Raw genomic sequence first — 22,869 nt, 5'->3', positions numbered from 1 at the left:
GGAGACATGCGTAGGTGGGGGCGGCCGGAGGACCATGTGGGGTGATGCGAAGGCATACGGGTCTTCTCGATGGGGCCAAAAACATCTAAAATCCATCGGCACAACTCTGCCAAGCTGCTAAGAGCCACTGATTTGCACATTTTCCTCGGGCAAACTTCGTGGTATTTTATGTGAATAAAGGTGCTTTCGAAAGCCAAACCCGCTCTGCCTGACATCACAGTATCACAAATCCACAGGAGCTCACCATCTAAATATACGTTATTAGGCATTTACTGTATGACAAGTGCTACTGGCTCCTTTGACCTCAGCCATGACAGCGAGGCCGGCACAGTTACTGCTGTTATGGGAGTTTTGATCCCTCCAAGCCTGGGTTCTTGGTTGCACACTTCAAGGAATGAAGAGGGAGACCAGAAGAAGAGTGGCGGGCAGCAGGGCCAGGTTTATCGAGTGATGGTGCGAAGCTCCCGGAGAGGCGCACCTGGGTGGCTCAGAGGGTTAAAGCCTCTGCCTTCGGCTCAGGTCATGGTCTCGGGGTCCTGGAATCGAGTCCCGCATCGGGCTCTCTGCTCCACAGGGAGCCTGCTTCCTCCTCTCTCTCTGCCTGCCTCTCTGCCTATTTGTGATCTCTGCCTGTCAAATAAATAAATAAAATAAAATAAAAAAGCTCTCCAAGAGGGAGAGGACCCGAGGGGGCTGCTGTTCTGGTGTTCAGAGTTTAGACTTTTTATAAGCTCTTTTGAGAAACCATCTTGAAGGGCACCTGGGTGGCTCAGTGGGTTAAAGCCTCTGCCTTCAGCTCAGGCCCTGATCCCAGGGTCCTGGGATCGAGCCCCACATCGGGCTCTGCTCAGCAGGGAGCCTGCCTCTTCCTGTCTCTCTGTCTGCCTCTCTGCCTGCTTGTGATCTCTGTCCAAAAAAAAAAAAAGAACTATCTTGAGCCCCCTGAGCATGGGCACCAGCGAGGGCTCTGACCACGCACGCATCTACCAGCAGGTTACTGTTCACCTGCTGCTGTCTCATGGGCTGACATCCAGAGACGGTCTCACTTGTGATGGTGACCCGTGTTTCAGGGTTAACGGTGTTGTTTCAGGATGTTTCAAAAACGTCACTCCCGCAGAAGCAGCTAGACAGGACGCCGCTGTGGTCTCGTCTAAGGTGTCAAGCCCAGTGCCACTGCGGATTGGTCTCACCTGCCGGGCTTTTCTGCTTTCTTGTCAGGGACCCCAGCCCTGACGACCTGAGTGTCCAGTTGACCTCTGCGAGATAAGAGGGCCAAACACGCTGGTGTGGGTCAGCCACAGCAAGTGAAAGGTCCCTGCGTGCGGCGAGGCCCACACCCACCGGCACTGTAAGCGATGCGTGGCGTGGACAGGACCTTCCAGCAGGAGGGTCCCCAGCAGAACAGAACCACAGAAGCTCAGCCAAACAGAGAAACACGAGACGGGGCGCGGGGACGCTGGCCGTGTCCGCGGGTGTGGAGTGGTCCCCACACGGAGCCCAGTCCAGGAGGACGAGTCATTCAGAGTCAAGGAAGCTGAGGCTCAGCAAGGTCTGGCACCTCACTCGAGGCCACAAAAGGAGAAAGCGGCCACGGCTAGGCCGGAGAGCAGGCCCCATCGGCGCAGATGCCCGCGCTCTGCTCGCTGGAGCTGCAGGAAGCCATGGAACCCTGGGAATTTAAGCGGGTAGGCAGGCAACACAGGGTCCCAGCGCCCAGGACCCTACAGCCTTGTACACGCCCAGAGGCACAGGCGGATGGTGCAGCTAGCACCCTGTGTGTATTTGTGGCATCAGGGGCACGAGCCCCAGGGACGGGAGGGACCACCATCTCCCCGTGGCTGGAGCACGTGGCCCTCCTGGCGGGACCCTTTTGAAGCCACTTCTCCCGGTCCCCGCAGGGGTCACAAGGATCTGACATTCACCAGTGAACGGTCGAGGTCTAACCTTGCTGACTTCGTCAAAGTGGTCGAGGTGGCAGCCCATGAGGAAGGACGTCGGCGCCATGACGAAGTCCAGCATCTGGCGCGACAGGATGGGCACGAACGTGTGCTGCCACTGCAACGGGTGCAGGTAGGCCAGGAAGCACTCGGCCACCAGCGGCAGCAGAGCCCAGCTGGAGGAGAAGAACACGATCCGCTGCTCCGTGAGGAGGCACGTCAGGATCTGGGGAAACCGACAACACCATGTACACGCCTGCGACCGTGCTCCAAGCACTGACCACGCGTGTGAAGCCAATTCTCACCTGGTTTCCCAGCTCCATGTGCCAAAACGAAAGCCCTCTGAACCCCCCAAAAAGCACTACTTGTCAATGGCGTGCACTGTCCTGAATGTCTGCTTGAAGCCAAAAAGCAGCTATCCCCAGTGCATGGTGGAACATTCCAGAACATTCTGGAATATTCTGGAATACATGTGCCCTGGAATCGCCCTCCAGATGACAGGTTAAATGCCCACTAAGCCAACCAACACACTGTCCCAGGTCCGGAGGGGCACATACCTGCAGCACCTTCTCGGGCCTGAAACACAGCAACGGCAAGTGGAGGTCCAAGTCGATGACCGGGCTCTCGGGGTCCGCACGGGAGGGAAACACGATCTGCAGTGGCTTCATGTTAAATATCTGTGATGACCAAGTTCCGCAATTAGTTTAGAGCCGCTCCTAGTAGAGACTGAAAGACACTGAGACTCTCCGTTTAGGCGCCAAAGGCGTCTGTCTGAGTTAGGGTATGTGTTTGAAGACTCATGCTGTCACCGTGTATGTCCCAGAACCAAACAGTCTAGACACGCACAACTGCGGAGAAAGGCTACCACGCAGATCCAGTACCGAAGATCTTCTTCAGCCAGTCTTGCCTACACTCCTAACTCATGAGCAAACTGCCCACCGGTGAAGAGTGACTGACGCCGGACGTGTGTTCCGGTCAGCACAGGCTCAAACTCAAGCACGGTCAGGTTCATCTTAGCCAGAACGCTCCCTGCACATTACGAATTCTCTTAATATTTTCAACATAACTGTCAAAGCCTTAAAGACATGCCTTCAAGAAATCGCAGAAAAGACTTTATTTTTCCAAGTGATAGTATTCACTTCAATTCGAATTTGATATCTGCAAAATGCCCTCCCTGTGTTAAAGGACACAGTGGGTGGAGGAGGACGTTAGGGGCCCCTCCACCAAGGGGCCTTCCAGCTGGATGGCAAGTTCACTCCTGACCATGGGTGTCAGCCTTGTGGAGGGTCCCCAGCAGCACCCCCAGAGCTGGGGACGAGCAGAACGGAGGGTGAGCAGTGCCGGGCTGAAAACACAGGGAGGAGATTAGAATCTGAGGACAGAGAAGGTCGCGCCAGGGCAAGTGTGGACGGAGGACACGAGAGACACGGAGAGACGCGGAACCCTCGCTAGAGAAGGCTCCAGAACGAATGTTCACCATCCACACCTCCTCCCGCTGTGTCACCACTGCCGTGTGTGACTGCTTGTACAGAGAGGACAAGAAAGGACCACTTTCTGCAAGTGCCCCCCGATGGCAGCGTCTTGTCACCCACGGGTTGTGGAAGCAGGACGCGTCAGAAACAAGGCTGGTGCGCCTCTGTGGACAGTAACGAAACAAGCAGAAGCAGAGTTACTGCTCCCAGGAGCGAGGAACTAGGAAAAATGGTGAAGCGTATGTGGAAAACTCCCCTTGATATTTAAAAAAAACCCCAAACATGTCGACCGGCTTCCCAACCACAGATAAAAACTAAATACAAACGCCAATCATTCTTACCAGAGATGCTGTCAGGGCCCCCCACAACGGGCCCCCACCGAGAGCAACACAGGAAGTGAGTCAGGTACAGCGAGAAGGGAAAGGCATGTTTCGCGTGCACACCCAGGAACTCGGCCCGAGCTCTGAAAGCCCATGAGGTCAGAGCACTGGTGGGCAGAGAAGCAGCAGAGAGAGCCAGAGCCGTGGGGTGTCCTTCCTGCCCTCAGGCCAGTGGTCCAGGCGCCAGGCCGGGTTGAGGCTGGGCGCCGCCTCTTCCGACCCAGACCGGAGATGACCCCACACTTGACTCACAGGAACTGCAGCTCCTGACCACCAGCTACACAGCCTCGCCACCCATGTTTGTTTGCAGTGGGTTCTGGAAATTCCTGAACCGGCTCCTGGATTAGAGGAGAACCTTGGCCTCGCGTGTCTCGGAAACAAGGAACAGCCACGGTGGTTCAACACCCCTGAAGATGGGTCACGGCCCCGTCTCAGCCTCAGAGCTGGTGAGGTTGCAAAGGGAGGGTCACAGCAGCAGGCCTGAGCCGGGCTCAGCTCATTTGGACAGACGCGCCAGAAGCGAGAAGCAGGCCCCACTCTGAGAACACGACAGGCTAACACCAAAACACGACCCATCTGTTCCATCTTCCGCTCCACAACTGCGGGAGCAGCAAGGGCAGGGCGTGTGTGGTAACAGTGCCACACAGGCAGCTCGGCAGGGGAACCCTTCCTCACGCAGCTCGGAGGCCAACAGAGAAGAGGGACATGAAGCAAAACACGTGCATGAGCCCCAGCTGCAGAGGGGGCTCGGCTCTGTGGGAAGGGGGCAGGGCACGGAGATGGGGTGGGCGGTCACAGAGGCTGTCGCGAAGAACCTGACTTCCAGGAACAGCATGTGCAAGGGCCCTGGGGCAGCAGCCATGAGGGACGGAGGGACACCCAGTGCGGCTGGACAACAGCGATACAGACAGAGGAGGACGTGATGACACAGGGGCCAGAGAGGTAGGACTGGCTGTAGGTACACAGCAAGAAGCCATTTGGGGTTTTAAGCATAAAAGGAGAGCCCAACGGAGAGATGTTAACAGTCTCTGCAGCCATTGTGCAAAGCATGAACTGAGCGAAGGGTGAAGAATGGACGTGGACAGACCTGCGGCTCCTCAGGTCACACAGATGCATGGGGCGGGGCAACTACAGGCAAACACCAGGAGCTGGCCCGTCAGGGCTGAGTGATGGAGGGACGCAGGGGTGAAGAGAAGAGGCATCCAGAACGACTCCCAGGAAGCTTTCTCACGAGGGCAGCGAAAGTCGGAGAACCACGTATGACTCAATGCAAGCTTCCGAGGGACGCAGATTGGTGCGGGTTCGAGCCTTACTCATGCTCGAAGGCAGAACCCAATACCGACGGCCAACCCTCAGACTGTCCTGTACTTGGTTTTGTTCCCTGCTTAGCTGGTCCTCAGGGAATACTTGTTGAGTGAACGGAGCAAGAAGGAAACTCTGACGACTTCGCCGAATCATAAAAAATACCATTATCCACATAATAAAGATGAGGCCTCGCACAAAACAAGTACCCCACAATGTCCGTACACAGGATTCTGGGAGCGGAACCCAGGTGTGCAGGCAACCTCCTTTGTCTCTGGGTCTGGAATGCATCAGGCAGGATTCCCCCCGACCCCACACACTGTAGGGTGATATTAAAAATATACAATTTAAGTTCATAATCCCATGTCTCCTGCGAAATAAAACAAATCTTTCCAACTGTGACTAACCAGACGTAGGGAACGGAGACCGCCGTCTCATCTCCCAGAAGGGACTGAGCGGAACAGGATCGACTTTTACAATCTGCGTCGAGACCCTAATTGGGCGGGCGCCTCTCGGAGAACGAGGAAGCACTGGGTGGTTGCGTCAGTCTGGAAACTGCTGAGCCAGACAGGTGTCACCACAGCTCGGCTGTCTGGCCCATTACTCAGCCCAGGGGGAACGTAGGCTGCCTTTGCCCACAGCTCTCCCCAGAACCCTCACGTAGAGCCAACGTTTCAGGACAAGCATGCCAGGGAAACCCAGATCCCCGGGAAGCTTGGCCAGTCATTCAACAACACAGTGGCACTGGGAAAAACCAAAAAATAAGCCAGGTACTTTTCATGAATCACCATGGACAGGAGAAAACATGAGTCAATGTAATACCCAAGATGCCAGACAAATAAACCAAAGGGAAATTTGTAATTTAAGTAAATTCTGTATGTTTTCTGCAAGGAATGCACCGGTGTGTTAAGCACTAAGGGGGCCACCACCAGCTCCACACCATGTATCACAGGCCGCCGGGCAAACTCATCTTTAGAAACTGTGCAATCAGAGGATTCTGTAAGGAACCCGAGAAGCCTAATTTAAACACACCAGAACGTAAGAAATAGTTTAAAACATTAAAACCACCATCATCATATGACTTGAGCTATTCGCAAAGAAAAGACAAAATTCCAGATTTAATTACCAAATGAAGGGGTCCAGGTGGCGGGCTAGGTATTAAAGACAGTTTTGCAGCAAAATCTTTTATGTGATTGTCAACTTCGAAATCTTTACAGAGCTTCAGATGAGTCAATAAACTAAAAGAAAAAAAAATCAAATCACAAAATAAGTATGAGCCTCCAATGGTCATCGTAGCATTTCTACTCTGTGCTCATGTGTCTGCCGGCAGCTCTGGGGCCGTCCGGCAACGGGGGACAACCCTGGACGTGAGACTGCAGGGCACGGTCGCCCAGGGTCAGGGAGGGGGGCCTGCCTGCAGAGGGGGTACAGGGCGACTGGGGTGTTGGGGGGTGGGGTCTGGCCACGTTCTGCTTCTTGCTGTGGGTGCTGGTTACGCAGCAGGAATTCGTGCGATCTTCTGCCTGGGTCCTACTTCAGCAGCAAGTCAACATCTCAAAAGCAAGTGTTTGACCGCGTTTGTTTCCCAAATGCCTTCTGACTTTGGAAGTATGGTTGGCCCTTGACCAATGTGAGGGGTTAAAGGCACCCATGCCCCCCACGCAGCTGAAAACCTGTGTAGAACCTCCCACCCCATCAAAAAGCTGAACTACTAGTCGCTCACTGCCGACCAGAAGCCTGACCCATGACCCAGTGGATGAACAGGCAGTCGTGTCTTATATCCATTATATGCTGTGTTCTTACAGTAAAGTCAGCCCAGAAAAAAAAACGATTTTAAGAAAATTTTAAGGAAGAGAAAATACATTTACAGGACTGTACTATATTTGTCAAAAAATACGGGTGTATGCGGATGCACACGGTTCAAATCATGTTGTTCAAGGCAGAGTGGCCACTGACCGAACCACATAGTGGACCAGCAGGTACCTGGGGGCAGAGGGGCTGGGAAGCGACCACAGGGCCTGAGGGGACTTTGGTGCGGGGTGGAAATGTTTTCTGTGTTAACGGCAGTAGTGGTGACACGGTGTCTACACTTGGAAAATTTCAGCCAACCGTGCCGGACACCCTGCCTCGGTGCCCTGGGCCAGACCCCAGCCTCACCCCCCACGCATGCCCGCAAGCCGAGTGCTAATACTCTTCCTTTAAGTAACAAATCATAGCTCTTCCTGGAGTCAGTGTCAGAATTTAGAGATAATTCAATAGTCCTTCTGTATGTTATTTATGGTAAAAGAATAGTATTGAGTTAAAAAAAAAAACCCAAGAGAACAAAGACTTTCCATAACCTAGTTCTCCACACACAGCTAAGCATCCTCTCCCAATCTCTGTCCACAGAGGCACAGTCTACATGTCCACATGCTGCCGTGATAGCAGAAAAACAGATTTTAAAAATCTATAAATCTACATTTATAAACTGCTTTTTGGATTTCTGTCATTTGTTTTTTCTATTTTCTAGTTCCTGTCCCGTAGCAACGACCACGGAGAGAGAAAACTCGAGAAGCAGGGAAACCGGACACGTTTTTCAAGTTAAACACTCATGTGCCTCAACGTCCAGCAGGACGGCATCTGCTGCCAGTGGTACGGGAACGACCCCGAGGAGGAACAGGTGCTGTCGTCCTCAGAGGCGGGCGCTGTGCGGCCCGAACCTGTTCCGTTCGAGGATGGTGGGATCACCCGCCCTGCCTCCCAGAAGGGGAAACTGCAGATGGGCGGACGTGCGCTCTACCCTCCGGTGCTGAAGATGAAGGGTTAACTAAAGAAACGGGGACCCTGCCCTACCTTCTCATCCCATCACTGCCCACGCCATGCCCACACGCACGCGCTCCACTCAGGCCGCCCCGGCGGAGACCGAGCGCGCGCTCTGTTCTACGAGGCGTTTCGTGTCGGGCAGTAAGACGCACGCCCTGCGCAGAGACAAGCTGCACTGCGAAAGCTGAACCGTGAAGGCGCTGGCCCTTGAGTTCCGAGGATCCTGAGCTCGGCCGGGAAGGATTCCTGCTCGTCCCTCTGACCGCAGGCCAAGAACCAAAATGACTCTCTTTCTAGAAGTCTGTGACTTGCCAGGGGTGACGGTGGGTATTACGACATGGAGGCGAGCCTCCACGGACCACCCAGTCTTTCACGAAACCATTGCGATTTCCAAGACTAGAACTTGGAGAGAATGAAAACCAGGCGGCCAGGGCGCGTGTGGCCAGGGGCTGGACCGTGTCTGCGCGCCACCGTCGTCCCCCGACCACGGCAGCAAGCGCGATGCTCTCTGGAGTCGTCACAAGGACTCTAGGTCCTCAGGCCTCCTACTGGGTGTCACCATGAATCTAAAGATGCCACCAAGGGAGATGATTCGTCAGCTGCCCGCGAACTGCCAGGCTGATGGGGGCAGCCTCCTGACTGTCTCAGCCAAAAGAGCCATTTCTCATGCGCGTCTTTTTGAAAAACCAAACATCAAATCGTCTGCACTAATTTTACTCCCCCCAGCTTGGCTTCGCCCTCCCTTGTCTGGCCGAGCGCCCACACGCTACCACCTCCGGAAGCCTCTGGGCCTTCACGGGAGCTCCCGGAGCCACACCAGAGCCCGCCCGCCACCCGCCAGCACCGAGGCGGCCTCGCGGACACACGGGCCACGCAGCTCACCAGGACAGGCAGTCCTTGAGGGCGTTGTAATAGGGCAGCTTGGAGATCACGCACACGGCGAAGGGGACAAAGCAGCCAGCCACGCCCGCCGTCGGCCAGGATGGCTCCCAGTGCGCCTTGCCGTTGTAGAAACACGATGCGTCCTGCAGAGAAAGCCACAGGCCCATGTCACCTCCCGGCCCAGCCGCTCCCGGCTTCTACCATCAGCAGCGTGGGCCCCTGCAGACGGGGCGAGAGGGCAGGGGCCTGGACGGCACGAGCTCCCCCACCGCCCGGCCTGCGCTCCCTCCGGAGTCCCAGTCCGTGTGGATGGTCCCCTCGTCATGCCACTGGGGGCCCCAGTCACAGCAGACGGGCCCCGGTGTCTCTGGGAGCCCCAGTCCACACAGGACACCCCCCCTCCCCGCTCCCGGTGCCTGCTGTCCGCGGTTCATGACATGCTGAGGTGGCAGAGGTGGTGAGACCCGCCCCGCCCGGGGGGAAGGGACCCACAGCAAGAACAGAACCGGCCGCGGGCTCTGCTCACGAAGGAAAAAAGCTGCAGCGCGGAGTGTTTGTGTGTGTGCTGGGGCGGGGGAGGGTCTCAGCTGGAGAACGCACCCGGCGCCGGGATTCCAGAGGCACAGACCACTACGGAGCTTACGAGTGGCATGTCACGGGGGGCCACAATCCGGCCCCCACAGTGGGTGGTTTGGGGTGCCGGGAGGGATGGCGGTGGGACCACAGCTTCACCTGCGGCTGGTGCCAACGCAAGGGTCTTGCGAGACAGGTGTCCGCGGACCCAGCAAGCAGCGGGCACGTCGTTCGTCTGCCCACTGACATCGAACCGATGCCCACTGCCCACAGGTCAGTGTGCTGGGGGCCCCGGGCAAGTCACCCCCCTCCCCGTGCGACTGCTCGCGTCCTCATCTGGAGAGCGGGCTCGGTGCACTGTGCTGCGGATTAAATGAGAGCAGGAGGGTCGTGCCTGGAGCGGGTGGCCGGCACAGGAGGACCACAGCGCCGTCTGCACTCCGGGAGGGGCCGTGTGCACAAGGCGGGGCGTGGGTGGTCCCTGGACACACGGGGAGGGTGGGGAGGCCGGCACGTAGGGCCTGGGGAACACCCCGAAATCATGCAGGCTCTGAGAGGACAGGCGAGCGGCCGTGCACACCCCAAAAGCCAGGTGTAGGGGGAGTCACAGGCAAAGCTGAGGGCTGTGACCTTTTTAAAATGCATGTAATGATAATAAAAATAACATGTACTTCTCATAGCAATGGCTTCACAGACCAGCACCTTCCTGAACGACCCAGCCTCCCGTCCTGTGTCCGCTGGAAGCACTACCAGGGAGGGGCAAGAACTTGGGCCCTCTCGTCTCCCCCCCAACCTGACCCGGGCAGGCAGGCGGGCCTGCTGTCCATGTCATAGCTGCAGCCACCCACACACACGGCCTTGAGGGGTGGCCTCCCCGTGCTGACCGCCACCCGCCCAGGGGACGCCTGGTCCAGACACTGAGGTTGTGCACTCGGACCCCAGCAGGATGCGGGGCTCCCCCATGTTTCTGATGCATGCCAGGTGCATCCGTGCCACTCCACGGGCAGGAAGGGACAGAGCCCATCGAGTTGTGCCCTGTGCCCCTGACACTTAAGGATAACTCTCCCACTGCAGCTGCCCCCGCCTCCGACGGCAGAGCAGGGAGGAAAATCCGGGCCACCACCTCCCCCTCAGTGTGGGTTCCTAGACTTCCTGGATGAAGCAGTGGGGCCCCTTGTGCTCCCGAAAACCCTCCGACATAGGCAGCGGGTCATGCCACCTCTTCAGGTGCATGGCAGCCTCCACAAGCTCCCGAGAGGCCGGCCAGGTCACACACGTGGCCCTGCCAGGCAGGGGAGGCCCGAAGCCATCACCCTGAGCAAAGGAACCCAAGTGGCCCTCGGCGGTTGCGTGGGAAACCAGCCACGGCTCACACACACCGGCAGTAGGACTCAGCCCTGAGGACAGAGGTGCTGCTGCCCCAGCGTGGACAAACTCTGAATGCGTCCACTGAGCGGGAGCTGGACACAGAGACCACGTGCAGCCCGAGTCCACCAACACAGGAGTCCGGAGGAGGCAAACCCGTAGAGGCAGGAGGGGGGCCGAGGGAGGGACTTCCAGGGAGACGAACATCTTTTGGGATGAGACGCGGGAGGGGTTCCCAGCAGCAGGAGCGCACTTAGCACCACGGACCCACACCCACTACAGTGGTCACGGGGGTGGTGGCTTGGGGTGTGTATTTTGGCAAAAATAAAAACCACCCCAGCCTGACTTCTGAGGGAATTCGCGTCAGTCACATACGCGCAGGGGCCGATAGTACTGGACCACCGCGCCGTACGTTCTGTTCCCACAGACGTCGGTCAGCACCAGGAAGTGGACACAGTCCTCCTTCGGCTCCGAGGCCACGTACATGCCCCCTGTGGACGAGGAAAGGAGAGGAAATCTCGTCACGACCCCGCAGCAACCACCTCTGAGTCCGGGCTGCCCATGAGCCCACTTTGCGGCCTACAGAGCCTGGCCTCGCCCTGCCAGCTGTGGCACCTGGCGGGGGTCGGGCAGGTTGGGCCACTGGCCAGCCGCCACCCCCTGTCCCTCCGCAGGGCCCATTTCTTGGCCACCCTCTGTGCTCTGCAAGATCTAGAGAAGGAGCACGAGGATAACCTCAGACAAACCCCTTGGGGTGGGCCTGGGGGAGGCGAACGTGTCTGAGCACAGCGGGCACGGGGCTGCCCCGCTCTTCCGGGGTTGTAACCCCTGAGACCAGGAGACAGCAGCCGCTCCCGATGGAACCTTCCAGACAGGAAATGACGGAGCGCAAGTTCCTACTCAGTTTTCTACATCAGCCACTCGGCGTTTCTCACGGACCAGGGGGAAACAGGAGGGCCGCCCGCGGCTGGGGGCGGACCAGGTGGGGAAAGCACGAGAGCCCGGGCTGTGGGTCCCAGGGGCGCAGAAAACGGGGGCCTGGGAGCCTGGACCAAAGCACGCCCTGGGGGGAGACGCTGCAGGCTCACCCTGGTCCACTTGCCGACCTCTGGAAGACAGACCTGCCAATCTAAGGGGAAAAATCCCTGGAAAACACGTCTCCCGACTGCACTGGCCAACCCCACAGCCCCTCGCCGGGGACTGTTCTCCCACATGCGGGGGCTACCCTACGTGGACTACTTATCCTTCAGCTTCCAAACCCCCTCGATGGAGACAATTGAGCCCTGCAGTTTGACCTCAAGGCTGCCAGGGGTCACCAGCCCCATCTCTTGCCCTTTCTTGACTTGGTTTCCAGACGGCACCGTGGGTGTGGCGGAAGGCGGGGGGGGGGATACCTGGGAAGCAGAGCTGAGGCAGGGCGAGCAGGTCCACGCCATCGGGGACACTAACGTCTTCAGGAGGGAGGCCCTTCCAGGGCTCTGTTTTGGGCTTGTCCCTCTTCTTCCTGAAGGAGCGCCTTCTCGTCTTGCTCAGAGTCGCGGAAGAGACGCCGGCCGTCGGACTGTCCTCCTTAGTGACGAAAGGAGGCACAAACACGGACAGGACCTCTGGATCGAGAGGAGAGGGGCTGCCGACCCCCTGCCTGAAGGACACCTGAAGAGGGGACAAATTCGAGTAAGCCACCAGGAGCAGGTTTCACCACCAGCGGCCCAGGACAGGGAGGAGCACGGAAGCTGCTTTCAGGAACCCGTGGGGTCGCGCGCTCAGGCGAGTCACCCCACGGCGCAGCATCTGGCTCTGTGGCTGCCCCTGGGCACACGGCCGGACAGTTCCAAGCCTGGCCGACAGGCAGACCCGAGCTCTGCTAGCACCACAGCAGCGACCCGAGCTCTGCTAGCACCACAGCAGCGAACGCTGCATCCCTGAGCTTCCTGCTCCAGGGGGCAGGGTTGCAGGTCAAGGCCCCAACCCCCACGCCCCACACCGGAGGCCCCACATGCCCTGAGGCTGGCGAGCAGGGGCCCCACATGCTGTCCGGCCGCTGCAGACGGGGCGCCGACGCCCTGCCCCACACCGGCGGTCCTGTCGCCACTGACCTGGGGACACAGACTGAGGAGTGAGCAGGACAGGCGGCCTCAGAGAGAAGAGACACACCCTTCCTCCCGCAACCAAATGGTCGCCCTGGGTCTACATGATGGGGTCATTCGGACAGAACGTTTGTCGACTTTAACTTGGTACCCGATTTTTACAAAATGTTTCACGTTTTCGCTCTTTCCCCCAGACGATATGAAGAGCACGGGCTCTGCCCCGATCTCAGTTCTGTCTGGCTACGAATCCTAAGAGAGCCGAGTCTGCAGAGACGGCGGCCAGGCTGCGCCCCGAGCCCCCAGACGAGGTCGACAGGCCGAGACGACGAAGTGGGCAGGTCAGCCCCGTGCTAGCGGAGGAAGAGAGAGGTCGAGGGCAGGAGTCGCTGGGCGGTTAGCCTGTGGGAGGGGGGGAGCGCGCCGGGGGGGGGGGGCAGTGCGCCACAGAAGATCTCTGAGGGACTCGGGCATCGGGAAGGACGTCACTGTCGCTGGGAGAAACGGAATTGTCCCCGGCAGGAAAGGGCCAGCCAGCAACCCGGTCTGAGTAAGAGTCGTGGAACCAGAGGGGACTCTCCCCCTGCAGGACCCACACCACGCCGCCGGTAAACACACATCAGAAAGCTTGTTTTTATGCTGTGTAATTTAAACTCAGGCAATGATTTCTTTATGTTGAGGAAAACGGTTAATACCAGTGGGAACAAAGACCAAACAGGGGAAATCCATATTATTGGCTAATTTTTAAATCTTTGCGCATCAGGCATGAAAGGAAACCACGGCTTGAGTTATATAAAACCTTTTGAAAAACTTCCTATCAAAATCCAGCACTCGGACCTATTCATCTACGAAAGTATACGCGTCCACCCCTTCCTCCCATCAAACACCACATCCGGGAGGACAGGGCACAGGTGGCCACGCTGCGCAGCCCCTTTCCTGCAACCTCCCCTCTGCCCTGGGCTGCTGCGTAGGGCGCAGGCAGACGGCTCCTTCCCGGCCGTGACCCCCCCCCGCCCCCCAGGGCTGACTCCTTTCCTGGCAATCCCAGACCACACCCAACTGCCTCCTGACAGGACATACGCAGTGGGTCCCTGAAATGATAGCTTCAAAAATAAATCTGCTGATTTCCCTAAACCCCGAGCCTGCACTCTTGCACTCCGCTGTGACAGAGGCAGTGACCCTCGGGTCTGCGGAGCCGCCCCAGCTCCTGCTCTCACGCCAGCTGTAAACCCACACTGCAGGGCCGCTGGCCTGAAAGGTCTCCAAGAGCAGCCCCAGGGCCACCCCGTCTGCCCATTTCCAAACCTTGCAGCCACCTCACCCGTGGTTCAGAGAGGGTGCAGATTCCCCCCAGACTCATCCTTCAAGGTTTCTGCCAGGAGCATGACATTGCCTCCTCCCACCGGGTCCAGGGCACCCCACCTGCATCTCTGGCCTCTCTCACAAACAGGGGGCACCTGGGGGGTTCAGTCGGTGAAGTGCCTGCCTCCGGCTCAGGTCTTGACCTCAGGGTCCTGGGATGGAGCCCCACGGGGGGCTCCCTGCTCAGCGGGGAGTCTGCTCCTCCCTCGCCCTCTGCCCCTCCCCCCAGCTCTCTCCCCCAAATAAATAAAAATCTTAAAAAAAAAAAAAGAAGAAGAAGACACATGTGACCTCATCACATGTCCCAGCGGGCAGTGGCTCCCACCACCCAGGCCAGCGCTCTACCTGCAGCCCCTCCGACGGGCCCAAGCCGCCTCCCGGACCCTCCCGGACCCTCCCGTCCGTCCACCTGCATGAACACGGAGTCTGTTCCCGGACGTTATTGTCACCACTCCGTCTTCCATGTACGCATCACACGTGTGCCTGTGTCACAGAGCAGGACGACAGCCTGGACCACACGCCTGAGCCGTGGGCCAGCCTGCTTCGGTGCCAGGGTGCCCCCAAAGCCGTGGGCCACTGAACCTCGTTCTCCAGACAAGCGCCCATGTTCCAAGCCTTCTCCCTGCTCTCCAGCTGCCCGACACGCACCGGGGACCTCCCTGCTCCACCTTCACCAGCGACCCCCGCCCCTCCCCCCACTGGAGGGAGACTTTCCTCACCCAAAGCCAGGCCATCAAGCCCCTGGCTCCTCCCGTCCTGGAGCACCTCCTCTGCCTCCTCCTCCACTGGCTCAGCACCTCTGGAGGACCGATGCCGCCACAGGGGACCTACGTCGCCTTCAGAGCTGCTGGGAGGGAGAGGCGGGGACTGTACGGTTTCTCTCGGTGGCCCCAGTCCAGCACAGGAGATGGCTCTCGGCGGGTGCTGCCATCCATCCATGGCCCGGGCTCCGTGATCTCGCAGAGCACACTCAGCCTGAGTGGAACACGGGTGGTTCTCACGCTAACACCAATAAACTACCTCTCGCTCCCTCTACTCCTCTGGCCGCTTAGAGTGACGTGGCCGCACGTCCGCCGACCGGGCCCCGGCAGCTCATCGCACACCGTCCTTCCTCCGAACGTATATCCTTGCTGTCTCTTCAGGCCGGATAAGCAGCACAGTCTCACGTTTAAAAGCGAATGACAATGCGGGAAGAATAAAAGAACAGAAAGGCAAGCCCTCCCCTGATTCTGAAAAATGGCGGTCAGTGCCCCGGGCGCGGCGGGAAACCCCGTCTGTCTTCCCACGTCTCCGCTGTTCATCAGTCTGATCTCGCCCTCCACACAGTCAGCCCCTTCCAACAGTTCCACCAGCTTTTTCCCCACTTACGCACACAGCACGGCCGACTTCCCTGTCACAGCTGGGACCACGCGGGGCCACTCAGGGATGACCCAGCAGCGTACCCGCCCGTCCCCTACCGAGGACCGCGGGTGTGCTCTCGGTTCTTCGTCACGCGCGCCATCTGAGCAAACATGGCAGTGGACACTGACAAGGCGGCAGTGGACAGTGCACTGCCACACACCTGCACACGTCTGACCGCGTAACCAGAGCAAGTTCCAGAAGGCACAGTCCTGGATCCCAGAGCCTTGTGACTGCCCTGCCTCCCCTCCGGGTAAGACAAGGTCCACCTCCACGGACCGCTGACACCCATTCCTGCTCTCCCCTCGCTGGCACTGACTTACTAAGCCCTCCCCGGTAACAACCATTTCAGTCCGAAAACCCGGAGCTAATAACAAAAAGTGAGACACACGACGCCCTGTCTCCCAGCGTCACAGATTTATTTCTACAGATTACAGAGTGGCACTGATCATCGTATAGGATGGGTCATCATTCATGAAATAAGATGGGAAACATTTTTTTTTTAATGCTCTAGAACTGTGCTCTCCACCACCGTGAAGGGTCACGTGGCTATTGAAATTGAAATTAATTAAAAGTAAATGAAATTTCAACTCCAGCTCCTCAGTGGCCACGCTTCAAGCACCTGGTACCACTCAGGAAGTCTGGTGGACCCGCTGCTCTAGAAGCCGAAGGCCAGGACACTCTCCACCAAGAACCGTTACAGTGTTGCCTTCGCACACAAGAATTATGCTGGTGATCTACTCTATGAACACTGGTCTCTGTCCGCTCAGAGGGCTAGCAGTGGTCCTTCCACACCCCACGCCTAGTCTCCACGGCAACCACGGGGTGCAGGGAAATGCAAGCCCAGAAACTCCCATGGGGACCGACCTGTAGGCTCCAAGTCGTCGCCACTAGCCTCACAGAGCGAACACCACCCCATCCGAGAAATGAAATGGGAAGTTCGGAGACCTTGCTACCCTCACATTAAGTTGGATGTTTTGCATACCTCTGGGCTTGTTCTGTCGCCAAGCAGGAATGCCTCACCGACAGAGAAATGGGGATTTTCAAAGTTATAAAAAAGCCTCGGATGCTGGGAATAGAACTGCTATAAGAGCAAAAGCAGCCCAGTGAGGTCATATGTTTGGTTAACTGGAACGTCAGCACCGGCCTTAAAGGAGGCGCAGTCCAGGAAGCTGGGCCCATCCCGCCAGGCTGCTGCTCTCCCGCTCTCTGCCTTCTGCTGAGCCCCCAGCAGAACCCGCATGCAGGACAGAAAGGGTAAGAGTCAAAGTGCAGAGCAGCAAGCGGCCCGCTCGCCTGGGAAGCCGTGGCCTGTTTGGGTCAGGAAAGCACCCCTGCGCACCCCGAAGCTGAATCACCCCGCTCTCCAGACACGTCTCACCCTGGGGCAACCGACACGTGTGTTGAAATCACCCAGAAGCAACTGAAACCAGGTCATTTCCTATGAGAAGAAAAAGGAGGAAATGCCATTTGGCAAAGTAGAGGCAGGGAGATAACTCGGTCACCGAGGGTCCGAGGAGACCGTGGTCAAAGGGGACGCAGACATGGGGGGCGGGGGGAGTGAGAAAGGAGGGAAGCGCAGAGACCAGAGAAGTCAGCTCTGTATTAAAGTCAAGGAGACGGGGCGCCTGGGGGGCTCGGTCGGTGTGGGTGAAGCGTCTGCCTTCTGCTCAGGTCATGATCCGGAGCCTCGATGCAGCCCTGCGTGGGCTCCCTGCCCCGTGGACAGTCCGCTTCTGCTTCTCCCTCCGCCCCTCCCCCTCCTGCCCGCGCGCTCTCTCTCCCTCTCTCAAGTACATAAATACAATCTTTAAAAAATTAAGGAGATGAAGAGCCATTTCTCCAGTTAATTTTTAGCCGCACCCGGCTTCTCCCGCTGACCTCAGCGCTTCCATTCTGCCGCCCTCAACGCTCCGGTGCCCTCCTGCGCCTCCTCCTCCGCGGTGGTCCAGAACGAGATACGGACTCGCCCAGATAACCGGGCGGCGGGGCGGGTAACCTCGGGGTCCCCCGGGCACCGCCACCCACCGGAGAGAAGTGCCACCGGCGGAGTCGTGCGGACGTCGCGAGCCAAGAGAAGGCGCCGGGCGACCCGGAGGCGGGGGTCGCGCCACCAAAGTGAAGTGAGGGCGCGGGAAGGAGACGCGGACTGAGAGCGTCCCAAACTGCGCTTTGCTGGAAGGGTGCGTCACGCCGGCTGCCCCGACAGCGGGAAAGGGGGGTCGGTGGGGGCGCAGCCCTTCGTGCGCGCGACAAGCAGCCGCGCTTCCCCGCGAGCGGCCGGACGCGGGGCCCCACGAGCGCCCCAACACCGCCACCCGCACCCAGGAGACGGCGAGTCCGGCACGCGAAGGACCCCCTTTCCTCGGGGACGTGAACCCGCGCCCCGGCCGCACCCCTGTCCCTCCTCCCCGCCCGCCTCCACCCTGCCCAGGTGTGCGTCCCGGAGCACCGGCAGGGGCGTCCTCCGAGCCCGCGCTCCTCTTCGGGGCCGCAGCCCCCGCGACTGCTCCTGGCGGGAGGACAGCCCCGTCCCCGCACCCACCGGCCGCGGCGGGGGTGAGCCCGGCCCGGGGCCCCGCGCACCGCCCCCACCGCGCAGACGCCGGCGAGCCGCGGCCAGACCCGCACCGCGCCCGCAGCCGCCGCCCGGGCGCTCCGGCCTCAGTTTCCCCGCCGGCCCTTACCTCGGGGCCGCGGAGGCTGTCCCGGGAGGGCCCCAGCAGCGCGCACAGCTCCAGCAGACCCGAGGGCAGCGCCGGGTGGGACGGCGCGGCCTCCGCCATGGCTGCTCGGCGGCCGCGGCCCGCTGCGCGCACCCCGCTCGGGCGCCTCGGGCCGCCGACCCGACCCCAGCCCCGCGCCCCGCGCCCCGCGCCCCCGCAGCGCCGCCTGGCACTGCACCCCTGCGCCCCACAGCCGGCCGCCGGGTCCGCGCAGCAGCCGTCCGCGGGGCGGGGCCTCCGGGGGGCGGGGCCGGCTGCCGCGCCGGCGCCCGGGGACGGGGCCTTCCTGAGGGCGGGGCCAGCGGAGCCTGAGCGGGCTCGGGGGCGGGGCCTCCCCTGGGGGCGTGGCCGGCCGCGCTTAGCCGTGCCTGGAGGGGCGGGGTCTCTCGGGGGCGGGGTCTGGCCGGCGCGGCCGCCAGGTCGTCATTTCCGAATCGGCCCGCGGGTCCTGGCGCGCGCGCAGCTCCCCTTGGCCCCGCCCCTCCCGCCGTCCCCCTCCCGGGGAGCTGGGGAAGGACTCGGTGATGTCCACAGGTGAAGGGCGAGGGCGCCCAGACCCAGGGGCCGAGGGCGTGAAAGTCGCCTGCAGTGGCGGGCCCCGGGGCCAGCCGTCCAGGGCGTGAAGAGGCCCAGGAGCCTGGACCGCGGGGTGGGCCGGGTGCGGACGGCCGAAGGGGCAGGCGGGGAAGGGGTAGAAGCATCCGTTCCCGGTTCGTAACCGCCAGGCTGACCTCGCTGGCCCCGTCCAGGGAGAGCTGGAGGGATGCTCAGCAGGGAACCCGGCGTGGGCACCGCTGGAATGGATGGAGCCTGGGAGCGCGGAGAGGAGACAGGGCCCGCCCCAGGCCAGCTCCGCACCCGCCCGATCCCGGGGGACCGTGGGCCTCCCCCAGCCGCAGACCGGGCCCAGGGGGCTGGCGCTCGTGCCCAGTCCCGGTCCCCGCTCTGCCTGCCCGCCGACCTTGGACGCATCCCTGCCCCTCTCCGGACCCAGCGTACGCATCGATAAAACCAAGCGGGTGGGGCGCCGGGGAGGCTCAGTGGGTTGACGGTGTGACGGGCTCCGGTCATGATCCTGAGGTCCTGGGACTGAGCCCCGCATACAGAGCCCTGCTCCGCCGGGAGCCCGCTTCCCCCTTTGCTGTTCCCCTGCTTGTGCTGTCACTCTAGCTCTCAGATCAATCAATCAATCAATCAAATCAAATCAAATCTTGGGAGGGACCTCAGCGGGAAATGATTCCAAAGGAACATTTCTAATTCAAATAATCTATGATTCATTTTTTTCAGAAAAACCTCAAATGCTTAATAATAGTGTCAAACATCTGTCATCAGCCTGAGAAGAAAGGGAACAAGGCAATGTCGGAATCCCAGGGGGACAGGGTGGGCCTGGATCCGGGCGCAGGGATTCCTCCATCCCTCCCGGCGGCTGAGGCCCCTCCCGCCTGCAGCCTGACTTCCGGGATCCGAGTTTCACTCACTAAGTCACCTATTGGCTGTGGGTCACTGCTGGTTCTCATTTAGGTCTGAAGGCCATCTGGCGCTCCGGATCTCGCTGGTCTCCAGTGTGACAAGTAGTTACAGTCACTGACTTCAAAAGGACAGGTCTTGCTCGTCCTTGTCTGGCTCTCTGCATCGTGTTTTCACTGTTGGTGGACTCCGCCAGAGTGGAGTTAACCCGTGATTCCCCAGTGCCCCAGAGAGGCTCACTGATGTGCCTTGGAGGCATGAGCGCCTCCAGGGAGGCAGCAAAGCCCTGGGCTCCGGCGATGTGGTCTACAGCCTGGCTCTGCATGAGCTGTGGGACAGCCAAGCCCCTCACCTTCCTGTTTGTTCAAATACGCGGGGTGTGGTCAGGATTCCGGGAGGTGAACACTTGGCAGCTGTCAAGATGGCCCAGTGAGGCTCAGGCTAGAGCAGCGTCCTTTCCTCCAAGATGTACAAGAGTGGGTTTGAGGAAAGGAGCTCCGGGTAGGAATGGGCCCGGGCCTGGCTGCGGCCGTGCACGGGGCCATGAGGTTCTGCTTCTCTGGGCCTCACTTCTTACCACCCGAGGAAGCCTGAGGTCCTCCACGGGCTCCTTCCACACTGTGTGCTTTTTTTATTTATTTATTTGACAGAGAGAGATCACAAGTAGGCAGAGAGGCAGGCAGAGAGAGAGGGAGAGAAGGAAGCAGGCTCCCTGCTGATCAGAGAGCCCGATGCAGGACTCGATCCCAGGACCCTGAGATCATGACCTGAGCCGAAGGCAGCGGCTTAACCCACTGAACCACCCAGGCGCCCCCACACTGTGTGCTTTTCACTGAGTCCTAGAGAAAGCGCTGATGGGACACAGAAGTGCAGATAACCAGCCATCAAAGGCATAGGTGGAAAAGCCTCATAAGGGTCCCCGAGAGGCAGGAGAGGCAGACGATGCAGGCGAGGGAGAAGGGGGCGCACAGGGAGCCTGGCTAACCAGACCAGCAGCCCAGAACGTAGGCCGGCCCTACACGGGAGTCAGGGAAGGGGCAGCAGGCGCCGGCCGAGAGCTCGCTGCACTGGGGCTCTCGCTGCGGGCACCCCCTCCCCCCAATCCTGCAGAGCAGCCTGGCTGCTCTGTCTCACTCTCAGGATTACTGTGAAGAGCAAAAGAGAAAATAGATATGAAAATTGTTTGTAAACCGTAAAGGACGGAGGCAAAAATAGGAGGATGGGTGCGCCGTTGTGAGTATGCTGAACCACACAGAACTGCCCACTCTGAAAAGGGTAATTTTATGCTCTGGAATTTCACCTCAATAAATTGTTTTTAAATGGAATTTATTTTTTAAAGATTTATTTATCACGGAGAGAACGCAGGCTCGCCTGCACGGTGGTGGGGGGGGGGGGCAAAGGGCAAGGGAGAGGCTCTCCAGCAGGCTCCCCGCAGGGCTGGATCCCACAACCCCCAGACCACCACCTGAGCCAAAACCAAGAGTCTGACCCTCCACCCACTGTACCGCCCACAGGCCCCTCTAAGGGGGTTAGAGGATACAGCCTCAAATCGTGGTGTAGAGCAAACTTGCCTTGTGCATTTTAGCAGTGGTTTAGGTGTGAAAATTCTTTTAAATATAGGGAGTAGAGGGAAAGCTTCAGGACATTGGATTTGGCAGTGATTTCTTGCATATGAGGCCAAAAACACAGGCAATGAAAGAGAAAATAGATAAATTGACTTCATCAAAATTTAAAGATTTGGGGACCTCAAAGGACACTGTCAAGGGCGTGAAAAGGCCACCCGCCGAATGGGAGAGACATCTGCTCATTCCCGCATCTGTAAGACACGGATGACGCCCTCCTCACCCACCGCTGGAAAAACTGAACATCACAGGGGCTGCAGAAGAGCCTCGTGCCGGGAGCGGGACATTTGAATCTTTCCAAGTCCGACTCGGGGTGTGGCCCCAGTGTCTCCGGCCCCACCCCTCCCTGCACCTCTCCTGCACCACCCAGACTTGCTCAGGGACCTTCCCTCCGCCCTAATGCATGGTGCTTTCCTCCTCCCTGAAGGCTGCCAGGCACACTCCTCCCCTGTACAGGCGGCACCTGCATTCTCCCAACTCCTCCCCCAGTGGGAGGGGCTGCCTCCCTCTGAACCCTACAACCCTCAACTCAGCTTTCCAGCCTCCTCATTCTCAATCACCTGCTGCAAATCTTGATTCCGGTATTTGCTAAGTATTTGACCTTGGGCCAGCGACTTAATGACTTAATCTCTTTGGGCGGCGAACGGAATAGTACTACCTACTCCTCAGGGCTGCTCCGAGAGCCAGCATCGCACAGACTGTGGGTGATGGTCAGGTGCAATGGGCGTGGCCCCCTATCCTCACAGTTTATGGGAATTATCTTCAGGGCCTGTCCTCTGGCTTCAGGATAAGTAGACACGTATGACCCAGAGCACAGCACGTGGACATGCGCACCTGCGGCCGAGTCCAAACCCTCACTGCTGAATGCGCTCTGCGGCGTCCGGGGGCTCCTCGCCATGGGCAGGGGACTGTTCGTTCAGTGTTTGTTGTATGTCCGTGTACACAGGCTCCTGCACACACAGGCTGGGATTTCAGCCGCACTGGTGAGCAGACACTGAGCGACGGCTTTGTCGCCTGCTGTGTGTTCCTTTGCAATGTACAGCGAATCTATTTTCACGCAGGCGTGCGAAGGCTTCCGGCGGGAAAACAGATCCTCTCTCTTCCCTATGCTTTTCGGCTCAGCTACTCCGCTTGTCCTTTCTCCAGGGTCCGAATGCCCCAGGGGTATGTCCTCTTTCCACCCCGGCAGCCTAGGTCAGCCCACCCTGAGGCTTTCCCGGCCGGCTCACAGCTCATCCTGCCTCCCAACCACGGCTTCCAAGGAACCTGCTGCCTGCCCTTGGCACCTTCACCAGACATTTGCCTGTTGAGCATTTTCTGTTATTTCTTTTGAATAAACTCATCCTGCAGGGTTCCAGGGCTTTTTCCTCTCCCTTCCCTCGCTTGGTATATGTCGAGCCCAGGAGACCAAGGGTTCTGGAGAGATCTGGGGCACCTCTCTCCTTCCCCAGCAACACGGAGCTGCACTACAACTGTTTTTTTTTTTTTAATATTTTA

The 22,869-nt window shown here is 59.1% G+C and overlaps 1 protein-coding gene across 6 annotated transcripts in view; it reads right to left on the bottom strand.

Annotated features, from left to right (window-relative positions):
• The window catches only part of DENND3 (DENN domain containing 3), a 50,160-nt gene extending 31,721 nt beyond the window's left edge, over positions 1-18,439 (bottom strand). For 2 of the 6 annotated variants that reach the window (XM_045078193.1, XM_045078194.1), the window contains exons 1-7: positions 18,245-18,438; positions 12,108-12,366; positions 11,089-11,204; positions 8,776-8,918; positions 6,218-6,329; positions 2,495-2,614; positions 1,945-2,163 (exon numbers count right to left, since the gene is read on the bottom strand). In XM_045078193.1, the coding sequence (XP_044934128.1) occupies positions 1,945-2,163; positions 2,495-2,614; positions 6,218-6,329; positions 8,776-8,918; positions 11,089-11,204; positions 12,108-12,366; positions 18,245-18,343 (1,068 nt within the window). In that variant the 5' untranslated portion in view covers positions 18,344-18,438. Of the gene's footprint in view, positions 1-1,944; positions 2,164-2,494; positions 2,615-6,217; positions 6,330-8,775; positions 8,919-11,088; positions 11,205-12,107; positions 12,367-14,568; positions 14,643-14,878; positions 15,001-18,244 lie in introns of those variants that run through there. The other 4 variants (XM_013051803.2, XM_045078195.1, XM_045078196.1 and 1 more) reach the window with 4 other exon arrangements.
• Between the last annotated feature and the right edge of the window lie 4,430 nt (positions 18,440-22,869).

This window comes from Mustela putorius, unplaced genomic scaffold (assembly GCF_011764305.1).
Source record: "Mustela putorius furo isolate JIRA1106 unplaced genomic scaffold, ASM1176430v1.1 tig00000228_pilon_pilon_pilon, whole genome shotgun sequence".
NCBI lineage: Eukaryota > Metazoa > Chordata > Mammalia > Carnivora > Mustelidae > Mustela > Mustela putorius.
Note: the sequence above shows the minus strand (reverse complement) of the source record. Positions and strands in the feature narration are given on the sequence as shown.